The 20,246-nt window shown below is 38.2% G+C and overlaps 1 protein-coding gene and 1 long non-coding RNA gene across 22 annotated transcripts in view; one reads left to right on the forward strand and one right to left on the reverse strand.

Annotated features, from left to right (window-relative positions):
• BPTF (bromodomain PHD finger transcription factor) overlaps window positions 1-20,246 on the forward strand; it is a 49,520-nt gene that overhangs the window by 27,946 nt on the left and 1,328 nt on the right. For 6 of the 21 annotated variants that reach the window (XM_071764167.1, XM_071764179.1, XM_071764163.1 and 3 more), the window contains 18 exons: window positions 177-301; window positions 541-669; window positions 945-1,095; window positions 1,880-2,003; window positions 3,405-3,657; window positions 4,160-4,321; window positions 5,281-5,429; window positions 5,689-5,812; window positions 6,328-6,551; window positions 7,755-7,977; window positions 8,210-9,090; window positions 9,834-9,916; window positions 10,835-11,060; window positions 11,473-11,840; window positions 15,041-15,214; window positions 16,085-16,277; window positions 17,133-17,217; window positions 18,470-18,656. In XM_071764167.1, coding sequence (XP_071620268.1) covers window positions 177-301; window positions 541-669; window positions 945-1,095; window positions 1,880-2,003; window positions 3,405-3,657; window positions 4,160-4,321; window positions 5,281-5,429; window positions 5,689-5,812; window positions 6,328-6,551; window positions 7,755-7,977; window positions 8,210-9,090; window positions 9,834-9,916; window positions 10,835-11,060; window positions 11,473-11,840; window positions 15,041-15,214; window positions 16,085-16,277; window positions 17,133-17,217; window positions 18,470-18,656 — 3,861 coding nt within the window. Of the gene's footprint in view, window positions 1-176; window positions 302-540; window positions 670-944; window positions 1,096-1,879; window positions 2,004-3,404; window positions 3,658-4,159; window positions 4,322-5,280; window positions 5,430-5,688; window positions 5,813-6,327; window positions 6,552-7,754; window positions 7,978-8,209; window positions 9,091-9,833; window positions 9,917-10,834; window positions 11,061-11,472; window positions 11,841-15,040; window positions 15,215-16,084; window positions 16,278-17,132; window positions 17,218-18,469; window positions 18,657-19,904; window positions 20,047-20,246 lie in introns of those variants that run through there. The other 15 variants (XM_071764174.1, XM_071764180.1, XM_071764166.1 and 12 more) reach the window with 14 other exon arrangements.
• Window positions 427-3,995, reverse strand: LOC139805619 (uncharacterized). The gene is made up of 2 exons (XR_011729911.1): window positions 3,768-3,995; window positions 427-3,715 (listed from the first exon to the last, which is right to left on the reverse strand). It is a non-coding gene; the product is annotated as an uncharacterized lncRNA (long non-coding RNA).

Raw genomic sequence — 20,246 nt, forward strand, 5'->3', positions numbered from 1 at the left:
TTAAAATACAAGTGACACACACGTTTGTGTCCAAACATGCAAAATTTGCCACCTGTTATTCAATTACTTTCTTCATTGTTCAGTAAAGATAGAATGGAAAACCTTTGTCCCTTTCCTTTAGCTAGGTGTTTTAAATATGTTTTTATTTTAAAATCTAATGAAAACTTTGTTGTTAGGTACCGACTACAAACAGTGAAATCATTGGCTGGAGTGAGCCTGATGTTGAGGTTGTTGTGGGCATGTCTCAAATGGGATGATATGGCAGCCAAAGCTCCCCCTGGGGGAGGAACTACACGTACAGGTATTATTTCTTTACATTTCTACCTTTCTTAAATGCAAAAGCCCTTGCTCTTAATTTTGAGTATTAAACTCATTGCAGGCATTTCTGTAAAGTCTTGGTGTTAGCTGTAGCATTTGAATTTTATGTAGTCAACACTTTGTACTGGTTGCTGTTTCTTTATCTTGAGTAAACTGGGTTGATCAGAGATTTAGCTTCTATTTGTTTTCTCTTATTAATGTATTGGGACTGATTTGTTGTAGAAACATCTGAAACTGAAATTACAACAACAGAAATAATCAAGAGAAGAGATGTTGGTCCCTATGGAATCCGGTCAGAGTACTGTATAAGAAAAATTATTTGTCCCATTGGTGTACCAGAGGCTCCAAAAGGTATGTTTGTTAATGCATTTTTCCCCTTCCCATAAGCTCCTACAGAAATTAAGGTAACTGAATTTTTATATTAATTCAGACCATCAAAGGAGCAAATTAGCTCTTCATTCACCCATTTGAAACAAACGACACCCTGAACAAACTGACATGTTTTATCTGGAGCTGAAAAGCCTTCCTGCTCCTAAAATGAGACTGAGACACTAGATCTTGGTTTGCAGTTTAATTTTGTTTTATGATTGAGCTTAATGTGTGTGTGCTTTGACTGTTCTCTAAAGAAACTCCAACACCCCAGAGGAAGGGACTACGATCAAGTGCACTAAGGCCAAAAAGGCCAGAAACACCCAAGCAAACGGGCCCTGTTATAATTGAGAGTTGGGTAGCAGAGGAGGAATTGGAACTGTGGGAGATCAGGGCATTTGCTGAAAGGTAAATGAACTCTTAAAGGAAGCATCTTTAATTTGTGTGTGTATTTTAAGTGAAAGTTGCCACTAGAAAACCCAGACTTGGGAACTGTAATCAGTAGCAGCAGATCTGTGCTGGATTTGTGGCTGCTTTGTCTTTTGATAGCAATAGCTAAACTTAATGTTATAATGCTGAATTATTTGCTGTTGCCAAAACTAATTACTCATGTCTTAAAGATCTTTTTAGAATTAATATATTAATTTTTTCCGTGCTTCTGAACCTCATCCTTGTTGTATGCTAAAAGGCTATTACTCTAATGCACAGAAAGGCTTTAGGCTAGTTTTGACATGAGTTCTTTAAAGAGTATGTGTTTAAATACTTACATAATACAAACAAAATGAATGTGTACAAGTAAAGCAAAGTTAAATTCAGCCTAAAAATATTCAACTCATAACATGAGTATTTTCAGTATTGCATGCCTAGAGTGGGAACAACAATTTTTAGTCTATTGGGAAGTATTGTTTTCAATTAATGATATTACATAGATTGTTTACAATATCAGGTGTAATTGTAAATTCTAGTTTTGATTAGTAGTTTCCTCTAAGGTGTTTAGCATCAGAATATTTCAGGGATGTTGCATGCAACTTCAGTAGTTTATTTCAAAATACTTCTAAAGCCATGACCAGCTTTTCAACAATGCTCAGTCTTGATGTCTGTTCTTCTAAGAGAATTAAACTGGATAAAATGAGAGCCAATGTGATGGGGTTTATGTGGTGGTATAACTTACTTTTGGTTGTGTCTTTGGCAGGGTGGAGAAGGAAAAGGCACAGGCAGTTGAACAACAGGCTAAGGTTAGTGAACAGAAGAAGGCAGAGGAATTCAAGGCCCAATTGGAGGCTCAACTAAAACACCAACGATTGGCTGCCCAGCAGGTGGGGGAGCTCTTGGTAGTCCCACCTGTCAGCAACTCTGCACTGGTAGTCCACATGCATTAGAAATGGGAAACACTTTATCCTGTCTTAAACCATTTTTCAAATAGTTTCCACTTCTTGTGCACACTAAGCCATCAAGCAATGCTGCTCCTACTGTGTACGTTTGTTATTTTGAAACAGGGTTAAGCCAGAGTTTTGTTTTGGATGCCCTTTTTGTTCTCCCACCTAATCTGTAACACTTGAAAAAGTTTTAGTTTGTTTCAATTTTAAAAGAAGGCTGAGAAGCTTCAATCTCCAGGTAAGGTCAGCAGTGTTCTGTGGTGTCATGGGAAGCTGCCTTGGCACATAGTAGACTTGGAAATAAAACTGTATTTGTTCTTTGTGCTTCAATGACACTGAATTTTTTGATTTTTATCCTATCTGAAGTTGGCTAAATGAAGTCCATTCTATATATATATATTTGTATTGATAGATGTGTGTGTATGTGTATATATAAATATATGAACTTAAATTAGGAAACCCAATGCCATGTTGGTATTTCACATACATTATTAATAATAATGCTTTTTTCCAACTTACTCCTTTTTCTTTTCACCTTCCATGACCAAAATTCATTACCAGTAAATGAGTATTTCTGATTCATGGGCACTGCCTCAATATAATGCTAACCAGTCACTGAATTTTAAATTAGTAAATAGAGAGATCATTCCAGTAACATGAGGGAGAATGTTAGATTACTTGGAGCTGTATAATAGTTTAATGATACTACCCCTTCACTAAGTGGCTCCTTAAATTAAATGTACCTTCTTGACAGTTACAGCACAGAAGGTTGCTGGGTAAGGTAAGGGATTTTTGAACCTGATCTTTTTAAGCAAGCTGTAAGCTAGTTACAGTTAAAAGAATAATTTAAATAATTAGATTCTTAGTGTTGAAGTAGAATGATGCTGTCTCTTTTTTTTTTCTGTAACTGGCAGGATCTCATTGCAGGGAGCTCTAAACTTTAAGAGTGCTATTAATAAAGTGTGTTAGTGTACCACTCACTGACATAGATGCAGGCTGTATGCACATGGCCAAAGCCACATACACATGGGTAATTTTCAGAGGCTTTCTAAGCTGAGTCTATAAATTTTCTTTAAAATAAAATGTGGAGTGAAATTAACATCAGTTGAGGATTTTAATGATGCCATAAAAGAACTTTTCTGGCTGTGTATCAGCAGAGTTGTAGTTCTGTAGGTCAAGGAGTCTTTGGCAAACAGCCTGTTCTTCAGTTCTTTACAGCTTGAGCTGAAATCCTACCAGAGTCCTTTATTTTTTTCAATAGTGGGAAGAGACAGCATTTATTTTACAAACTCTGAGAATGCTAATTATCCCTTCCTTTTCAATTTCTTCTGAATTCTGTAGAAACGTCTGGAGCAGCAGAAGCAGATCCCTGCTGCAGGTGTGGCCCCTGCTGTCACTACAACCAGCAGCACTACAACTACTGTCTCAACACCACAGAAAGTTGTGGTAGGGCCTTTACCTGGCCCAGTCCCCACTGGAACCAAAGTAGTACTTACTACAAAAGTGGGTTCTCCAGCTACAGTAACATTCCAACAAAACAAGAATTTCCATCAGACTTTTGCTACTTGGGTTAAACAAGGCCAGTCTTCAACAGGTAAGGAGCCATTCACCATGGGAACGACATATGCTGGAGCTCATCTTATACTCAGCACCTACATCTTCATCTTATACTCAGCACCTACATCTTCATCTTATACTCAGCACCTACATCTTCATCTTATATTCAACACCTACATCTTCTCCAGAATGTATAGCATCATTATATTTCTTGTTATCTGTGCTCTCTAAGTCAGCAAAACACTTCTGAGATTATAACTGTCTAGTTTTTCTTTGCTCAGACTTGCTAGGTAGTCTCATTTCTGACCTGTCTCATTTATTATTGACAGTTACTGTACTATTAATCACTGATAATGAAAGCATTCCATGCTGTTTCCAGAAAAAAACCAAAAAAGAACCTTTACCACAGAAAGCATGACGCATTCAAAAAGAATTGTAAAAGTAATCCTATACTTTGCTGTTTCATTCTTGAAAATAGTCATTTCATTGGCTAATTAATTATTCTGCTCTAAAACTGACTGTTCTGTGTGCCTCAATAGCCACTAGCACAGCTGCCACTTCAGCCACAACCATTGCCAGCACAGGGCAGACCTTCCAGATCTCAGGCAGTCCAGTAACGATGGCAGGGAAAGTGATAACTAAGCTGCCACTCCCTGCAAACAGCAAGATTGTTGCCGTCAATGTGCCATCAACTCAAGGAGGTAGGGGAAAGGGAACTGAATGACAAATGTTATTCCAGCCTGCTGTTTCATTCTCCATTGACACCATTTTCCCAGTGAAGTAAACTTGTGACTTGGAAGGGGGAAGAGCATTTATAAATACACAAGTTTCTGGAGCTTGTTCCCCCCTGGATTGCATATTTGTGTCTGTAAGGGAAAAAATGCAAGTTTTTTTGCCTGTAAATTAGTCCACTTTTCATAGTGCAAAATTAGAAGCTTTATTTTTAACAATGTGGAATAAAGCATGCTCTTTTTTATTGTTGTTGTCTAAATTCTACATCAACAAACAGCTTCATTCACAAAAAAGCTGCTGTTCTTAGGTAATGATGCCTGCATCTGCTTTTCACTAATGGGCAAGAGTTTGGCTCCAAACTAAGATTAACATTTTTTCTTCTTGTTTCAAGAAGAGGACTTAATACTTTGAGATGTATGAATGCATATTGAACAGAAAACCTTGATTCTGTCTCCATTATACTTAACATCTGAGGAAATAATGAAGGCTACCAGTTTGTATTGAAATTTCTTAGGCTACAGGAAAAGCATTACCCATTTTCTTCAGCACCATAAGCTTGTAGGTGAAAGGTGTTTAAAATGTTTTCCTAAATTTTAAATTAATCAGATCATAGCTTTTAATGGTTGTATAATGTTATTTTGTGGCACCGTGTCAATTCAACAGCTTATTTGCAGTTATCATCAAACTGATCTCTGTGAGGATTCACTTTTTCATCAGTCTTTTCTAAAATACCTATTTCTTAACTTAAAATGTAATTGGACTATTGGCAATGCATAATGCTGCTTCTTTTTACAATATAACAAAGGTTCTCCCAAGAAATGTTGAAAGACTCAAAGATGTTCTGGAGACTGATTTCTAGATGCCATCCTGGAGTTTCATTTACTTCTCTTGCTGGCAGCTAATGGATTCTCCATCTTTCTTTAATTAGGTGTTGTTCAAGTTCAGCAAAAGGTGTTGGGTATCATTCCATCAACTACAGGTGCAAGTCAAACATATACTTCATTCCAGCCAAGGACAGCAACAGTAACCATTAGGCCAAATACCACAGGGACATTAGGAACAACAAGCACTTCACAAGTAAGATGTTTTTCTGATTATTTAATGGAAAAAATAGGGGTGCATATATTTATTAAGTTATAATTTATTGTCAGCTGTAACTTCTGTCTCATCACTTCTCAATGCTTTTGGCTCATCCCTTAGCAATGTGGGCGTGGATTAAAAAATACTGGATCTGCTTGCATCTTGTTTTCTTTACTACATTAAAAAAACCCCACAACTTCAACACAGTATCTTTTTTTTTAAAGTTTACATATGTTCTCCATTTTGGTGCATGTAGGTAGTGCAAGGGACACCACTCCGTCCTGGGATGACAGTGATAAGGACACCACTCCAGCAGTCATCCCTTGGGAAAACCATCATCAGAACACCTCTAGTGGTGCAACAAGGTATTCTTCCAGCCAGTAGGTTCATTTTAATATTTAAATCTCCAGTGTGAAATCCATGGTTTGTTTCTTCATAAACGTTTTCTGTATCATATGTCCCAGTGCAAAAAGACTTCATTTCCATGCCTGACTTCTAACAAGTGCCTCTGATGGCTTTTGAATGTGTTGGTTGCAGGTTTTTGTCAGTGTTGTTTTGTCATTGATGCTTAAAAATCTAGTGCTTATTTTAAAGTCCATTCATTTGAAAAGAAACAAATTTAGAAAAATTGTGCATTGAGACCTTTTTTTTAAGCCAACCTAAGTGTTTGAAGTACTCTGTAAGTATGTGAATTGAATTAAAATAGAAAACATTTTGTAGGCATTTTTCAGTAAACCACACTGGTGATTTGTAAAGAAATTTTATGTGCAAACTGCAGTATTTGATTCTCTTGTCTGATTATACACTACTGCAGGTGGCTGTGACTTGAAGGTTTGCTGTGCTTGTGGTTAAAATATTGGAAATGTGTCTCTGATCAGAAATCATTCTCTTACAGGTCAGACACAGCAAGTGGTGACTCAAATAATCAGGGGTCAGCCTGTCTCCACAGCAGTTTCTAGTACCAGCACAGCCTCTTCCAGTGCTGGACAGAAGACTGTCACAAGTCCTGGAACACCTCCTCAGCAAATGCAGCCACAAACCCCATCACAGCCCCCTCGCCCACAGCAGGGGCAAGTGAAACTGACTATGGCCCAACTCACACAACTAACACAAGGACAGGTAATCTATCTTACAGCCTCTGGGCATGAAAATGTGCTCATGTTTCTAAATTACTAAGCCTTTGGGTTTCATTTAGGATGACCATTAGGATAATTACAAACTGAAAGAAGTTTAAATAGTATTAACAAAAAATTTAAGTATCTCTTCCTATTGTATTTCCCAGTCATGTAACTAAAATCAGGAAAGTTTAGCAGAACTGAAAAAGTCTTTGCATTCATAGCAGTAAGGGACATAATTATTTTGTACAGCCTATTTGGGACCTTCAGAACATACTGTTTGTTCCTTATCTTTTGATTTTTTTGCAAAGATTCAGTTTTCATTCATGTTATCCAGAGTCAAAGGAAAAATTACAGTATCTAGATCTGGAGGCAGAGAATATTCTTGCAGCTTCTGCTCAGATCATGAATGTCTGTTGGCAAAAAAATAACCTTAGAGTTAAGCACAAGGTAAAAATAGACTTTTGGGGGTTACCACAGTACCTATTCTTCAAATTAAGAATAATACATATAAATTAGTGTAGGGGCTGCTTGTTGCCAAATAAGATTTTTGTATATGGAACAAGTCTCAGAGTTCATTTCCACACCAAAATACACAGAAGGATTTTTGTAGAGCTCTTATTCTCACAAAATGTGGAGTTATGGATGTAGGTGGTGGGACAGTATCCTCCTTTCTCCATCACTGAACTGAGAGTGATGTCATGAGCTGCCTAAATGTCAGCTTAAGCACCAAAAATTCACAGTACATTACAGACAGAGCAGTCAGGCATGAAAGCTCATAGCTGGGTAGGATCTGATACATGCTTACAAAATCTTTTCAATGCAGAGAACTTTTAAACAAATTGTCAGAGTTATTATTGAGAAAGTAATTAGTAGTGTCTAAAATTATTCATGCTCTGTATTGCTTGGAAATGCTAGGAACAAAGATGTCCCATTGGAGCTGCTTTCAAGCTAGGGTTCTTGCCAATATTTGGATGAAAATATGTGTAAAAAAATTCCAACCCAATAAGCTGTTGATGATAGATTTGTTGTAAGAGTATTTTAGTATTTCATGATCTAAGATGCTTGTTTTGGGTTTTAGGAATACAGTATGTGGTAGAAGTATTGAATTCTGAAATCCAAAATCCTAATTCTTCTGATATTCGGCAAAATCTGTCTTAAGAATTATATCACTAATGCATCAATACTTTTTTTTTTTTTTTTTTAGGGTGGCAGCCAAGGATTAACTGTGGTAATTCAGGGACAAGGTCAAACTACTGGTCAATTACAATTAATTCCTCAGGGTGTGACTGTAATACCTGGTCCAGGACAACAGCTTATGCAAGCAGCAATGCCAAATGGTACAATTCAGAGATTTCTTTTCACCCCACTACCAGCAGCTGCTACTACAGCTAGCACAACTACAACAACAGTTTCCACTTCAACCTCGGGTAAGCATTGTTCTCTTCAGCAGAAAAAATGCTCCCATTTCAGTTGCATGGGAGTTTTTATGCAGTTGGAGATGGTCTCTTACTGCAGTTGGTTTGTTGGCAGTGTGTTATGAGCTTAGAAATCTCTTGAATTTCTGCCTGGAGCTTTAGAGTAGCTGTTAAAGGTTCACATTAGCAGGGCACATAGACCTGACATTTGAAATGAATGGAACATTGTTTTTATCCTTCACAGCTACAGGGGAACAGAAGCAGGCTCTACAGGCACAGCCAGCATCAGCACTGCCCCCAGCTCAGCCTCAGAGCCAGCCCCAGGTCCAGCCTCAGGGGCAGAATCAGAACACGCAGCCTGTGCCCCCAGCCCAGCCCCAGGCACCCCAGCCAGCACTTCAGCCTGAACCTCAGACCCAGCCTGAACCTCAGACTCCAGCATCTGTTGACTCTCCAGTCACACCTGAAGCACAATCATCTAAATCTCCAGTTCAGTCTCCAGCACAGCCCCAGGCTCAAGGGCAATCTCCAGTCCAAGTCCAGAGCCAGCAGCAGACTGGAATCCTTCCACAAGGCCAGTCCCAAGTCCAGCCTCAGCAACCAGCTCAGGTGCAGACTACAACCCAACAACAGATTCAGATGCAGCCCCATGCTCCCATACAAATTCAAGCTCAGCTGCAGCAATCACAACCTCAGGTTCAGACTTCTGTCTCCACCCTTCCAACTACTCAAAGTTTAAATCAGGTTCCTGTGCAATCCCCAGCTCGTCCTCAGCTGCAACTTCAGCAGCCTCCAACAAAAGTTATTACAGTGCCTCAGCTTCAGCAACAAGTCCAAGTTCTCTCTCAGCTTCAGTCACATGTTGTGGCTCAGATACAAGCCCAACAAGGCAGTGTGCCCCAGCAGATCAAGCTTCAGTTACCTATTCAGATTCAACAAACTAGCCCAGTACAGGCTCACCAGATTCAGAATGTGGTAACAGTTCAAGCAGCTAGTGTTCAGGAGCAGCTGCAGAGAGTTCAGCAGCTCAGGGAGCAGCAACAGAAGAAAAAACAGCAACAGATAGAAATTAAACGTGAGCACACCCTTCAGGCTTCTAATCAAAGTGACATTATCCAGAAACAGGTAAAGTTAACAGAAGGAAATTAAAACTTAATGAAACAAATCTCATTTTAAATGCCTGTTCTTGTTAACAATGTTAATACATTTGATAGGCAGTTAATTTGATTCTTTCAAAGTTAGTGCACGATTGCTTTTAGCAATTTAATTAAATATTCTGAGTTAATTCACCACATCGAGTCAATTGTACCATGTTTGCAGTCTTCTGGCATCTTGATTCAACTTACCACTAGCTGCTGGGACAATATATCTTAATTCTCAGTTCAGGAAAGACAGGTTACAGTCAGGAGAGCTGATGCTCAGAACCCATGTAAAGAGCTTTCATTGCCTGCTATAGGAAACTGAGGTTTCAAAGAGGTATCTGAAATGTAATGCTGTTGGATGGCTGCAGGGCTTAAAAAATGCATTCATATATATTAGACTCTTACCATTTTTTTAGTAAACCAACCAGTCACTGAAGAAATACTGTCAATTTACATTTAGTCCCTAGGTTTAAACATATGCAAAATATCCTACTCTGTCTGGGGGGGGAGGTGGTGTGATTTTTCCAGTTTCCTTTTCCATTTTCAAACAGTTGCTTCAAACAAGCACTGCCCCTCCTGATAACATCAGATTTATTTTGTCACTTTTTGAAAAAAGTAACACTTCAACTTTTTCTTTAAATTAGGAAATGTCCTGGTTCTCCCAGTATTATTACAAAACACCAGCTAAAGTTTTTATATTTTTCTGGATTCTTTATCATCCTACAGGTGGTTATGAAACAGAATGCTGTCATAGAGCACTTGAAACAGAAGAAGACATTGACTCCAGCTGAAAGGGAAGAAAATCAGAGGTGAATGTGCATCATAGTGCATCTTTAGATATGAAAGTTTTACATTTCTAATTTTTTTTAGTGGTGGTGTAACAAAAAGCCATTTTGTAAAGACCTGCTAAAAGAAATTCTGCTATTTTAAAAGTGATTGAAGTAACACTCAAAAGTAGCTTTCATAATGATGTTCTTTTAAGTAATTGAATACTCTATATTCTCAATTTTATTTTGAGGTATGATTTTAAAGAGGAATGTTGCATTGCATGTGTTTGGAGCAGGCTACAGTTTTTAAATTCAAGGTAAAAACTAAAAGGAGCACAGAATGAAGAATTAATGATTCTGTTGCAAAAAAATCTTGTTTGTCCTTTAGCATGGCAGTTCCTTTCCACTCTTGTCTAGTGTGCATCCCACTCTGCAGGAGGAATTGAAGAGTTGGAAGATAGTGCTGTTCAACAAACTGCTTGGAGTGTTTGCCATTTGTCATAGAGTTATTTTGACTCCTCACTCATGCAGTTGCTTCAATTGGATGATCACAAGTGTGTGTTTTGCCAGCTAGTAAGAAAAAGAGAAATATTTTTTGTAAAATTCTGGTCACCAAATTGGAGTACAAACTTAGCTGATGGCAAGGGGTGCTATTCACTTAGTGTTAACAACTGCATAAAAAAATAACATGTATTGTCATATACTCTTCATTTAATGATGCTTTTAATGATGCTAATGGCCCTCTTAAGCCTAACTAGTGACCTGGCCTCTCCCAGTGGTGTTCTGGTAAATAAGTTTGAGTGGGAGCAATGTGCATTGCTCAACTTACCTGGTGTGTCTCAAGAATTTTAATCATTTATCTTGCAAGCTGCAGAGACTGGAGAGTTAAATGATTCTGCATTCTCAACTGAGGATAAATAGGCTGCTCAGCACAATGTGCCTTTTCTTTTTCTTCCCCAGAATGATTGTGTGCAACCAAGTGATGAAGTATATTCTGGATAAGATAGACAAAGAAGAAAAACAGGCAGCTAAGAAACGAAAGCGAGAGGAGAGTGTGGAACAGAAGAGGAGTAAACAGAATGCTACTAAGCTCTCAGCTCTGCTTTTCAAGCATAAAGAACAGCTGAAAGCTGAAATACTGAAAAAAAGAGCACTTCTGGACAAAGATCTACAAATTGAAGTGCAGGTAAGGACAGTTATTCTCAAAGACTAATTTGATTTTAATCTGGGGAGGACATTTCTTAATTTTTAATTTGTGTTTGCTCAATGAGTGTTTAAATAAACACATGGGAAGAAGTTCTGATTGTGGCTTTGTGGATCTCTGCAAAGCTAGTGCATGTCCTTAGGCTGCCTGGTTTTCATCTGCACTGAAGTTACCTTGTTTCCTGAACCAGCTTCTGATAAATTGCAGCCAATGAGTCAGAGTAGGCCAAGAGTGTTACGAGAACTGTAGGTTAAACACATTTAAAGAACTGTGCGTTTAAATGGCTTTATGTATCTCCTTTTGGTTAAGCATAGGGGTTTATGTCTAGATTTTAATGCTGTCCTGGTATAACCATATGAAGTGTCTTCCTCTCTATTCATTTAATGTACTTCAGGAGGAGCTAAGGAAAGACTTGGCTAAAATTAAGAAAGAAAAAGAAAAAGCCCAGGCAGCTGCTGCTGCAGCCGCAGCCGCTGCAGCCGCCGCGCCACCGCCACCACCACCACCTCCTCCACCACCACCACCCCAGCAGCACGCAGCCAGCATCACCTCCACCTCTTCATCCTCCTCCTCTTCCTCCTCCTCCTCCTCTTCCACCACCCTCCCCATGGCTGTGTCCTCCCAGAAGAGAAAACGAGAGGAGGAGAAAGACTCGTCAGCTTCCAAGTCCAAGAAAAAGAAAATGATTTCTACTACCTCAAAGGAAACAAAGAAGGACACAAAGCTTTACTGCATCTGTAAAACGCCTTATGATGAGTCTAAGTGAGTAGTGAATGCCACAGCTTTTTACTGTGTTTTCTTAGCTGTAGGTTTAGTGTTTAGCTGTTAGTGCAAGGTAGTTCTAGATCTGGAGATTAGAGTATCAGGTGTCATTGCAGTGATCACTAAGGTACAAGGAATAAAGTCTGTTTTCCACTAGAAGTTACAAAACTGTTAACATTCTTGATTTATGCTGTTAATGTATGTGATTTATAGTTTTACTTGTTTGCATGTTTCCATTGTATGACCTTTCTGTCTCACATGCACATACTCTTTTTTCTTTTTTTTCCTCCGCTCTGTTATTCTTTCTTTGCCGTTTTGCCTCTGCCTCGGAAGCAAGTGACACTTTGGTTTGAGCAGTATCTTAAGAAGAAGTTCAGTAGCTGATGTTCTTTAGAAATGGCTTTGGTACCGTCTTCAAATAAATTACTTTTTTTTTTTTGTAAGTCAATAGCCAGCAAAAGGGGTTCCAAGTTACTGGACTGCAGTTCACTTTGGACAATGTTTCGGTTAGAAGTGTTTTCCATGTGTTGTAATTTACATCCCAGGGTTGGTAAATGAATATGTAAGCATTTGACAAAGTGAAAACTGCAGTTCTCTGTAGTTTGATTGTGACTGTGATTGAGGGAAGATATTTGTTACATACAAAGTAGGAAGTGGTGGATTGGAAGATTCAGTGGCTTGGTGTATAGTGGTATGCATTCCTGCTTAAGCTAGAAGTGACTAATAGTGATACAGTTAGTGAGTTAACATCTGATAGCTGTGTAGAGATGCAGGTAAAATAAATTCATATATATCTTCTGAACAAGTGACAATACCAAAAGGTATTAATTGGTGCTATTTAGTGGTGGTTTAAATGCTGGTAAGAGAAGGAAGCCATAGAGGTGGAGTAGTGCTTTCACTCCAGTAATGGTTCTTCCATTCCAAATGTAGGGTCAGGGCTAGAGGAGCTCTTGAAGTTCCTTTTACACTTTTAAAAATTTTTAATTTTTTTGTTTCTATGTGACATAGAAGTCACCTTGGTTGTTCAGCAGCTCTGACCATTACATCCATGTGGGAAATGGGACTGCTCTTGGAGCTGCTGTAGAAGCAGCAGACTTGTGATGCCCTGGTTGTTAATGCACTGTTCCATGTAGGGGATGTCACTGGTGTCACTTACAGTAAGAACAGGTTGTGTTGGGCATTCTGTCATCCAGTAAACCTGAGGGGGATCCCCTGTTCTTATTTTCTTGTGATAGCAAAGGTCTGTGCATTACTGCTTCTGTTGTTAGTGACAGACCTGTCACAAAAAGAAGATAAAATGAGCAAAAGGATTTAATTGTCAGAGTAACTCTTGACGTCATTGGGCGTTTGAGTAAGCTGATGAAAAATGTGGTCACAGAATGAATTTTGATAGCCTGAATCAAGAACTGTGCTTAAATGCATGGAATGAAACTTCAAGAAAATGGAACATCAGTAATCTTGTATATCATATCCTTAGTGATATGATCCAACTGTACTGCTTTTCTTTTTTGTGAATTCTGAATTTTAGCGTCTTACAAATCACGGCTGTACTTTTGAATTATGTTATCTTTTCACTGTTTGGGAAGAGATTAGTCAGATTTTAAAACAGTTATCTGGTAAATATTTTTTATTTTCACATACATAGGCATCAGATACTCCTCTTCCTCTGGTGTCTCTTTTCTACTCCACAAAATCTAGATGTGCTGCTTGAAAAGCTGATTTATAGTATATTATGAATACCCAATGCATTTTTTTAGAATTTAGTAAATCCTCAAAAGTAACTCTGTGTTGTGATTTTTACTGCAAGTCTCTTATGGTCTACTTCTCACTTGTGATACTCCAGGGTTGCAGGGATTTGCTGATACTGTGTTTAAGGATGGTTGGTAAGGGAATCCTGACATTCCTGCTCAGATTCCAACATGTTAAAGCACCGTGTGGCACTTGTCCCACGGTCCTAGTGGCAAGGTTTGGCATCTACACCTAGAAATAAGTATCTAGGGAAAGAGAAGAGTTGTTAAATTGTTGTCTCTAGTTGTCAGAGAGCTCTGTGTGTTCTTTATGGAGGGCTGGGTTGTGGGATACTTCTTTCCAGGAGTTGTCTGACTGAAGATGAAGAGAAAAGGCAGAATCTGAGTTTCTGGAACTTACGCAGAGGCCCAGGAAATGAGAGATGCTTGTTTTGTGCAACAGGTGCTGGCTACCATCCTGTTGTTGGTGTGTGCTGGTTCAGGGGTTGGTGCTTGCAGAGGTGCAGTGAGGATGGATGGCAGGTGATGATCTCTGCAGTGTAGGAATCTGGAGGTTCTGAGTCAGCTTGCTTTTGCTTAGGCAGAGAGAATGGATGTGTAACTTTGCCCATCTGGTTGAATGTCACCAGTCATAGGCACGTTTTGAGATATCCATACACGAAATGTCAAACATCCTTGCATAATATTTTACAGTTTTGTCACATCATTCTGTGCAAGGTCCCATTCACATGATTCTCTACCTGGTTCCCTTCACTTTGTGTCATACCATACCTGGTTCTGTCACATAGCTGTGTCTGAGAGCAGACATCATTCTCTGAAGAATGGTCCACATTCCAATTTGTTGCAGTTTTCAGTAGTTTCATAGCTGTTTTTCAGTGCCCCCACCCCCCAAAAAAATTTAAAATTGACACAACCATGTCCTGACCCAATTTTCTTTCGTTCATGTTATACCAATATGTATCCTACACATGGCTGGTATGCATGTTCTTTGTAGTGTTCCTGTAACTCCTACCTGGTGTTTGCGCTTTGCTTTTGTTTTTTAAATTAACTGAGACCTACATTTTCAAATCTTAAAGAAACGTTTCAGTGGCTCTTCAGCTGCAGTTTTGAAAATGTACATCTTTTTCTTTGGCCTTGTCTTTTTGTGCCTTTTACAGTTTTTCAAACACAACACATTGGAGACAGACGTTTTTAGCCCAGTTTTGTCCAAGTCTGGTCACCTATTGATGTGCATTTTAATGAACTGTCAATTTAAAACTGGCCCAAGTCACCTTACTGACAGTATAGCAGCAGCATGTTAGTTTGTGAGGGCTCTAGGAAGCAGGGAAACCCAGACAGAACATTGAAGAAAGTGGGTCAGCAAGAAAGTGCATCAGAGAGAAGTGCAGGGAAAAAGTGCCATGCCATTTGAAATGACAATTACATTGTCATTTTCATTGTGAACACTTTTAGGTTCTATATTGGCTGTGATCTTTGTACTAACTGGTATCATGGAGAATGTGTTGGCATCACAGAAAAGGAGGCTAAGAAAATGGATGTGTACATCTGTAATGATTGTAAACGGGCACAAGAGGGCAGCAGTGAGGAATTGTACTGTATCTGCAGAACACCTTATGATGAGTCACAGTGAGTTCGGATAAGAACCTCTTATTTAATGTTTAGGTAGCAAACTGCTCTGACTGTGGTTACCTGTTCCTTGCAAAGAAAAAAAAAAAAGACGTTATTCTGCATATGTTGTGTTCCTTCGTGATACAAAATGCTTTTCAGTAATTGTCTCCCTCTCCAAAATGTTTCTATGCAGTAAATGTTTAGGAAAAGTGACATTTTTCAGGGTGGTCGAAATGTAATGTGTTTGGGGTTTCTTTGGGTTTTTTTTGTTTTTTAAAAAATTGTTGGGGGGTTTACTCTTTTTTAACAAGGGATGGCTAGAAAGATTAAAAGATAAATGTAGTATCTGGTGGATTTTTTTTGTGCTTTAATTTGATCTGGATGGAAAACAATTTTAATTTGGGGGTATATGGTTGGTATCTTACTGTAGGGCTTTGTGTCCTAGAATACCCCTTCTGCATTCAACTACAGGACTGAAGCTTCCATATGAAAAATATCTGTACAGAGTGAAACAAGCCCTAGTTGTAATCCAGTTTGTGCAAGATGTATCTTGAATTGTTTTGGGATGGAGGTTGGATGAAGACTTGGCATTACAGTGTTCCTTTCAACTCTAAAGCAGAGGCATGATTTTTGAAATCCTGATTGCTTGAAAGTGCTTAATATAAAATTCAGGACCTAATTTTGAAACTGTCTGTAGTTCACCTTGCTGGTCAGATACAAAACCACTTTTATTACTGTAATTAGAGTTTGTCTGTGTTAATACTGTGTCACACTGATGTATTTTATCATGCCAAGTATCTGTTTGTGTGCAGAGGATGGCAGGGTGATGAATCTAAGTATAACCTTTAACCAGATTGAGTCACTAACATTTTTTTTGGGGTCTTGCAGATTTTACATTGGCTGCGACCGATGTCAGAACTGGTACCACGGGCGCTGTGTGGGCATCTTACAGAGTGAGGCTGATCTCATTGATGAGTATGTGTGTCCACAGTGCCAGTCCACAGAAGATGCCATGACTGTGCTCAGCCCACTCACTGATAAAGATTATGAAGGTTTGAGAAGAGTGCTACGATCCTTACAGGTGAGAACAAGGGTTGCAGGCAGGTGGAGAGTGTTTAAACAGCTCAGGACATAGTGAGTCCTGGAGGAAGTTTTGATTTCTCCTCCAGTTATTGTTTGAGAGCTTTTAAAAAGGAAATAGCTAAGCTCTTTTTCTTTTTTCAGATTAGTTTTCTCTGATTTCTGATTGCAGAATCTCTGCTTCCCAGAGTCTAATCACTAATCTCAGCAGTCTCTGGATGATGACATCCTGATAATAAGAATGACATCAGTCTCTTGCAGTATCTTTCTGGTTTATTTGCCACACCCAAATGTAGTTGCTGCTTTAACTGTAAAGAACTTTCAAAGATTTTGATAGAATACTTGTGCTGTAAGAAATCCTCAAAGAGTAATATTTTGCACTGTTCTACATTTTACAGAAATCCTCAAAGAGTAATATTTTGCACTGTTCTACATTTACAGTGTTCTACACTGTTCTACAGTTCTACATTGCACTGTTCTACATTCGTGAAAACTGATAAATTTCAGAGTACTTGGAAGTGAAAAGAGTGGCCTGTTTCTAGGTGCAAAGTGCCAGGCACTCTCAGTAAATTCATTGGGTGTCTTTCTGTGCAGCCTGGTTAGCAGAGTGTCCTGTTATGTCTGAATTTCATGTTTCCTGTTTTCAAGACCAACCCTTCAGCCATTGCCATTGACCATTAATGCTTTACCCAGAGAGATGAGAATGAGTTCTCATCTCATCAGATGAGATCCTTTCCTACAAAGCTGCACTTCTTCCTTAGATTCAACCCTAGACCCCAACAGATAAAGATACAATGAAAATATTTAGCTACTAAATTGTGGTAATTTTTGTTATTTTATCTCATTTTCCTGACAGGCTCACAAGATGGCATGGCCATTCCTAGAACCAGTAGATCCCAATGATGCACCAGATTATTATGGTGTTATTAAAGAACCAATGGGTAAGTGTTTCTGAGCAATGGTGTGGGTGAGTGAATTTGGGTTTTTTGAATATCAAATTAATTACCTGCTGACTATTTCCATCCAGGGATCTCAGCTATGTTTTGCAGTTAATCAGGGAAAACAAACCAAATACCTTGTCATGCATCTGAGAAGAACTAGTGTATCATTTCAGCTTTCCCTACACCTACACCTTGTTCATCCTGAAAATAGGGAAGTTAAATTTAGTGTCTTGGCAGAATAGCAGTATGGTGGCTAAAAATAATATTTTGCTTAGAAATAGCCTCCCTTTCTCTTCCAAAGTTTTGGATTGTGTTACAAAAATGCTGTACAATCCCAATTCCTTAACTGATGGATTAATGTTTATAAAGGAAGCTCAAATGATAATTAAGCATATGGTGATTGAGTGAAGAAAACAAAAGTTCATTGAGCTCTTTCAAACAACCAACAGGAAAATACAGTTGTAAGATAAAAACAGATATATTTAAAATAGGTAATTCAGGCCCAAAAATATTTGTTTTCACATATTCTGGCATTACTGGGATTTCATAATAAGCACTGTAAGGGTATTTTCCAAGGGCAGGTCACTGTTTTTCCAGCCAGAATTGCCACAATAGATTCAGACAGCTATTCTTGCAATTTGCAGATCTTGTTCCTCTTCTTCTTTTTAGTTTACATTTGATGAAAAGGGGACAATTGCTGCTTACTTCACCTTTCTGGTCCCATTAATGTGTGTAGTCAGTAAGATTGAGAGCATTAGCATTTTACATGATCCTTGAAATCTCTTTCATCTGTGCCATATGGTAATGTGCATATACCCATGGAAACTAATAATTCATTCAAAGCAGGTCATGAATTCAGATAAATAATGAGCAGCTTTAGATAGCTGCTGCAGGTTCACACATGACTTGGTCTCAGTGTGAGCTGTAAAGAAAATTAAGTACAAGTAACTGAAGCCAGATTTTCTGACTGGTTTTTGTCCTTAATTTCTTCAAGAAAAAAAAAATAAACCCTTCCTGCAAGGACCCATGTTTTCCAAGGTCATTTTGATACTTGTGTTTTGATTTAGCTGCACACAGCATATTCAGGAATAAATGTTTGTTCTGATGGAGACTTAGTGGTACCCCCACCTCCCAACCAGCATCCCTGGCACAGTGACAAACCTGGATAGGCTTTGATTCCCACAGTCTGACAATGTGAGATTCTGGTGAGCACAAAAATGTCTCATTTTAATCATCTTTGGTTTCTTTAAAGACCTTGCCACCATGGAAGAAAGAATACTGAAACGTTACTACAAAAAGGTCACGGAGTTTGTGGCAGATATGACCAAAATTTTTGATAACTGCCGCTACTACAATCCCAGTGACTCCCCTTTTTACCAATGTGCAGAAGTTCTTGAATCATTCTTTGTACAGAAACTAAAAGGATTTAAGGCAAGCAGGTAAGCTGAAAGTAATCCTAATCAGAGATGTTCTCCTACCCCCTCAACTCTCCTTGATGCTTTTATAAGCTTTCTTTGCACTCATACAAGGATTTCCCTCTCCTTGCACTTTCCAGGACAACTGCTCTTCTTTTAAAGGGGAAAAAAATGTTCTATAATAGGCAGGTGTCATTACAGCTTACATGTTTTTTTTTGTAGAGGTTACTTTGTCATGTTTATTCAAAATTAACTGTTAAATGCAAATTTGGGCAGTATCATAAAGGTAGAAAATTTGAATAATGCTTGAATTCATTGCTGCAGAAAACTTCATAAAAATAATTTCTGATCAGGACAAATACTGTGTTTTTCTGAGTTCTAATAATGTTCTACTGTGCATTAAAAGCTTTGCAGATACTAAAAAGAGACAGCCCTCCATTAACCTTATAATCCAATGAAAGAAATGAAAAAAAATCTTTATTTTTACTACCTTCTCTCATCATCTAACTTAGTATATATAAAACAGAGAATAAGTCAAGTTTAAGTACGTCATGGAAAACTAAGCACAGTTCAAAATTAACTGTTTTAAAATAAACACACATTTTTAAATAATGTTTTTCTGTAGAAGGTTTCCCCTAATGTAATCATGCTTGGAAAAGAATATACTGCTCTCCCACAATTTTTCTATTGCTTGCCAGTTCTGTCTGGTAGCACGTACATGGGAGTTGTATGGCACTAGTGAAATCATAATGTGGTATTTCATACAGCTGTTCCTAAAGCAGCTTCCCCAAAACACTGACAGAGAACACTGCTGTGTTCCAGCAGAAGCCAACTGAGTTACAAATGTTGGATGCCTTTCAGCATTACTCAGAAATTGTATATTTGTAGTAAACTTTGTCCTTCTGACTGGAACAGCCAGAAGTGTAGCAGACTGCTACGTGTAGCAGAGACAATCATGCAAGATTATATCAATTTGTAATTAACTAAATTGAAAGCTTCACTTTATATCCATTATATTGGAAGCTGTCATTTTCTGTATGCAACAAGAGCAGGACTGATAAGAAGGGATGAGATCAAATGAATTAGTCCAGCAATTTCCTTCCAATGTAATACTGTATTAATGATTTTTATCAGGTGTTTTTCAACTCATGTTTCCATTATCTTGCTTTAGCTGGTTATCCAGCATCCACTGCTTGCACACAGATTTCATCACTGCATCTTATTTGTTCTTGTTTTTCATTTATACCATCCATGTCCTTTCTTTTCTTGCAGATTGTGATATCTTTAGTGTGAACTTTTTAACTGGCGTCAGAACTGGATGTTGGGGTCACTTTTCTTTTATTGTACAATCCAATGACATTAAACTGCCCTAAAAATCCAGATCATTTGTCCAAAAAGTAAATGTTGTTGGGCTTTTGGCTTTCGTTACCAGCAAACATGTGCTGGTAGCCCTAACTGTATTAGCAAAAAAATTGTCCCATTCCTCAAATACTGTATTGAAAAAAAAAAAAAAAAAAAGAAAAATTCATATTGAAAACCATGTATTTTATTGTTTTATTTTCAGTCACTAATAAAACTGTCAATGTCAAGGAGGAGTTTTGCTCACCTCTGATT

Source organism: Heliangelus exortis, chromosome 20 (genome assembly GCF_036169615.1).
Source record: "Heliangelus exortis chromosome 20, bHelExo1.hap1, whole genome shotgun sequence".
NCBI lineage: Eukaryota > Metazoa > Chordata > Aves > Apodiformes > Trochilidae > Heliangelus > Heliangelus exortis.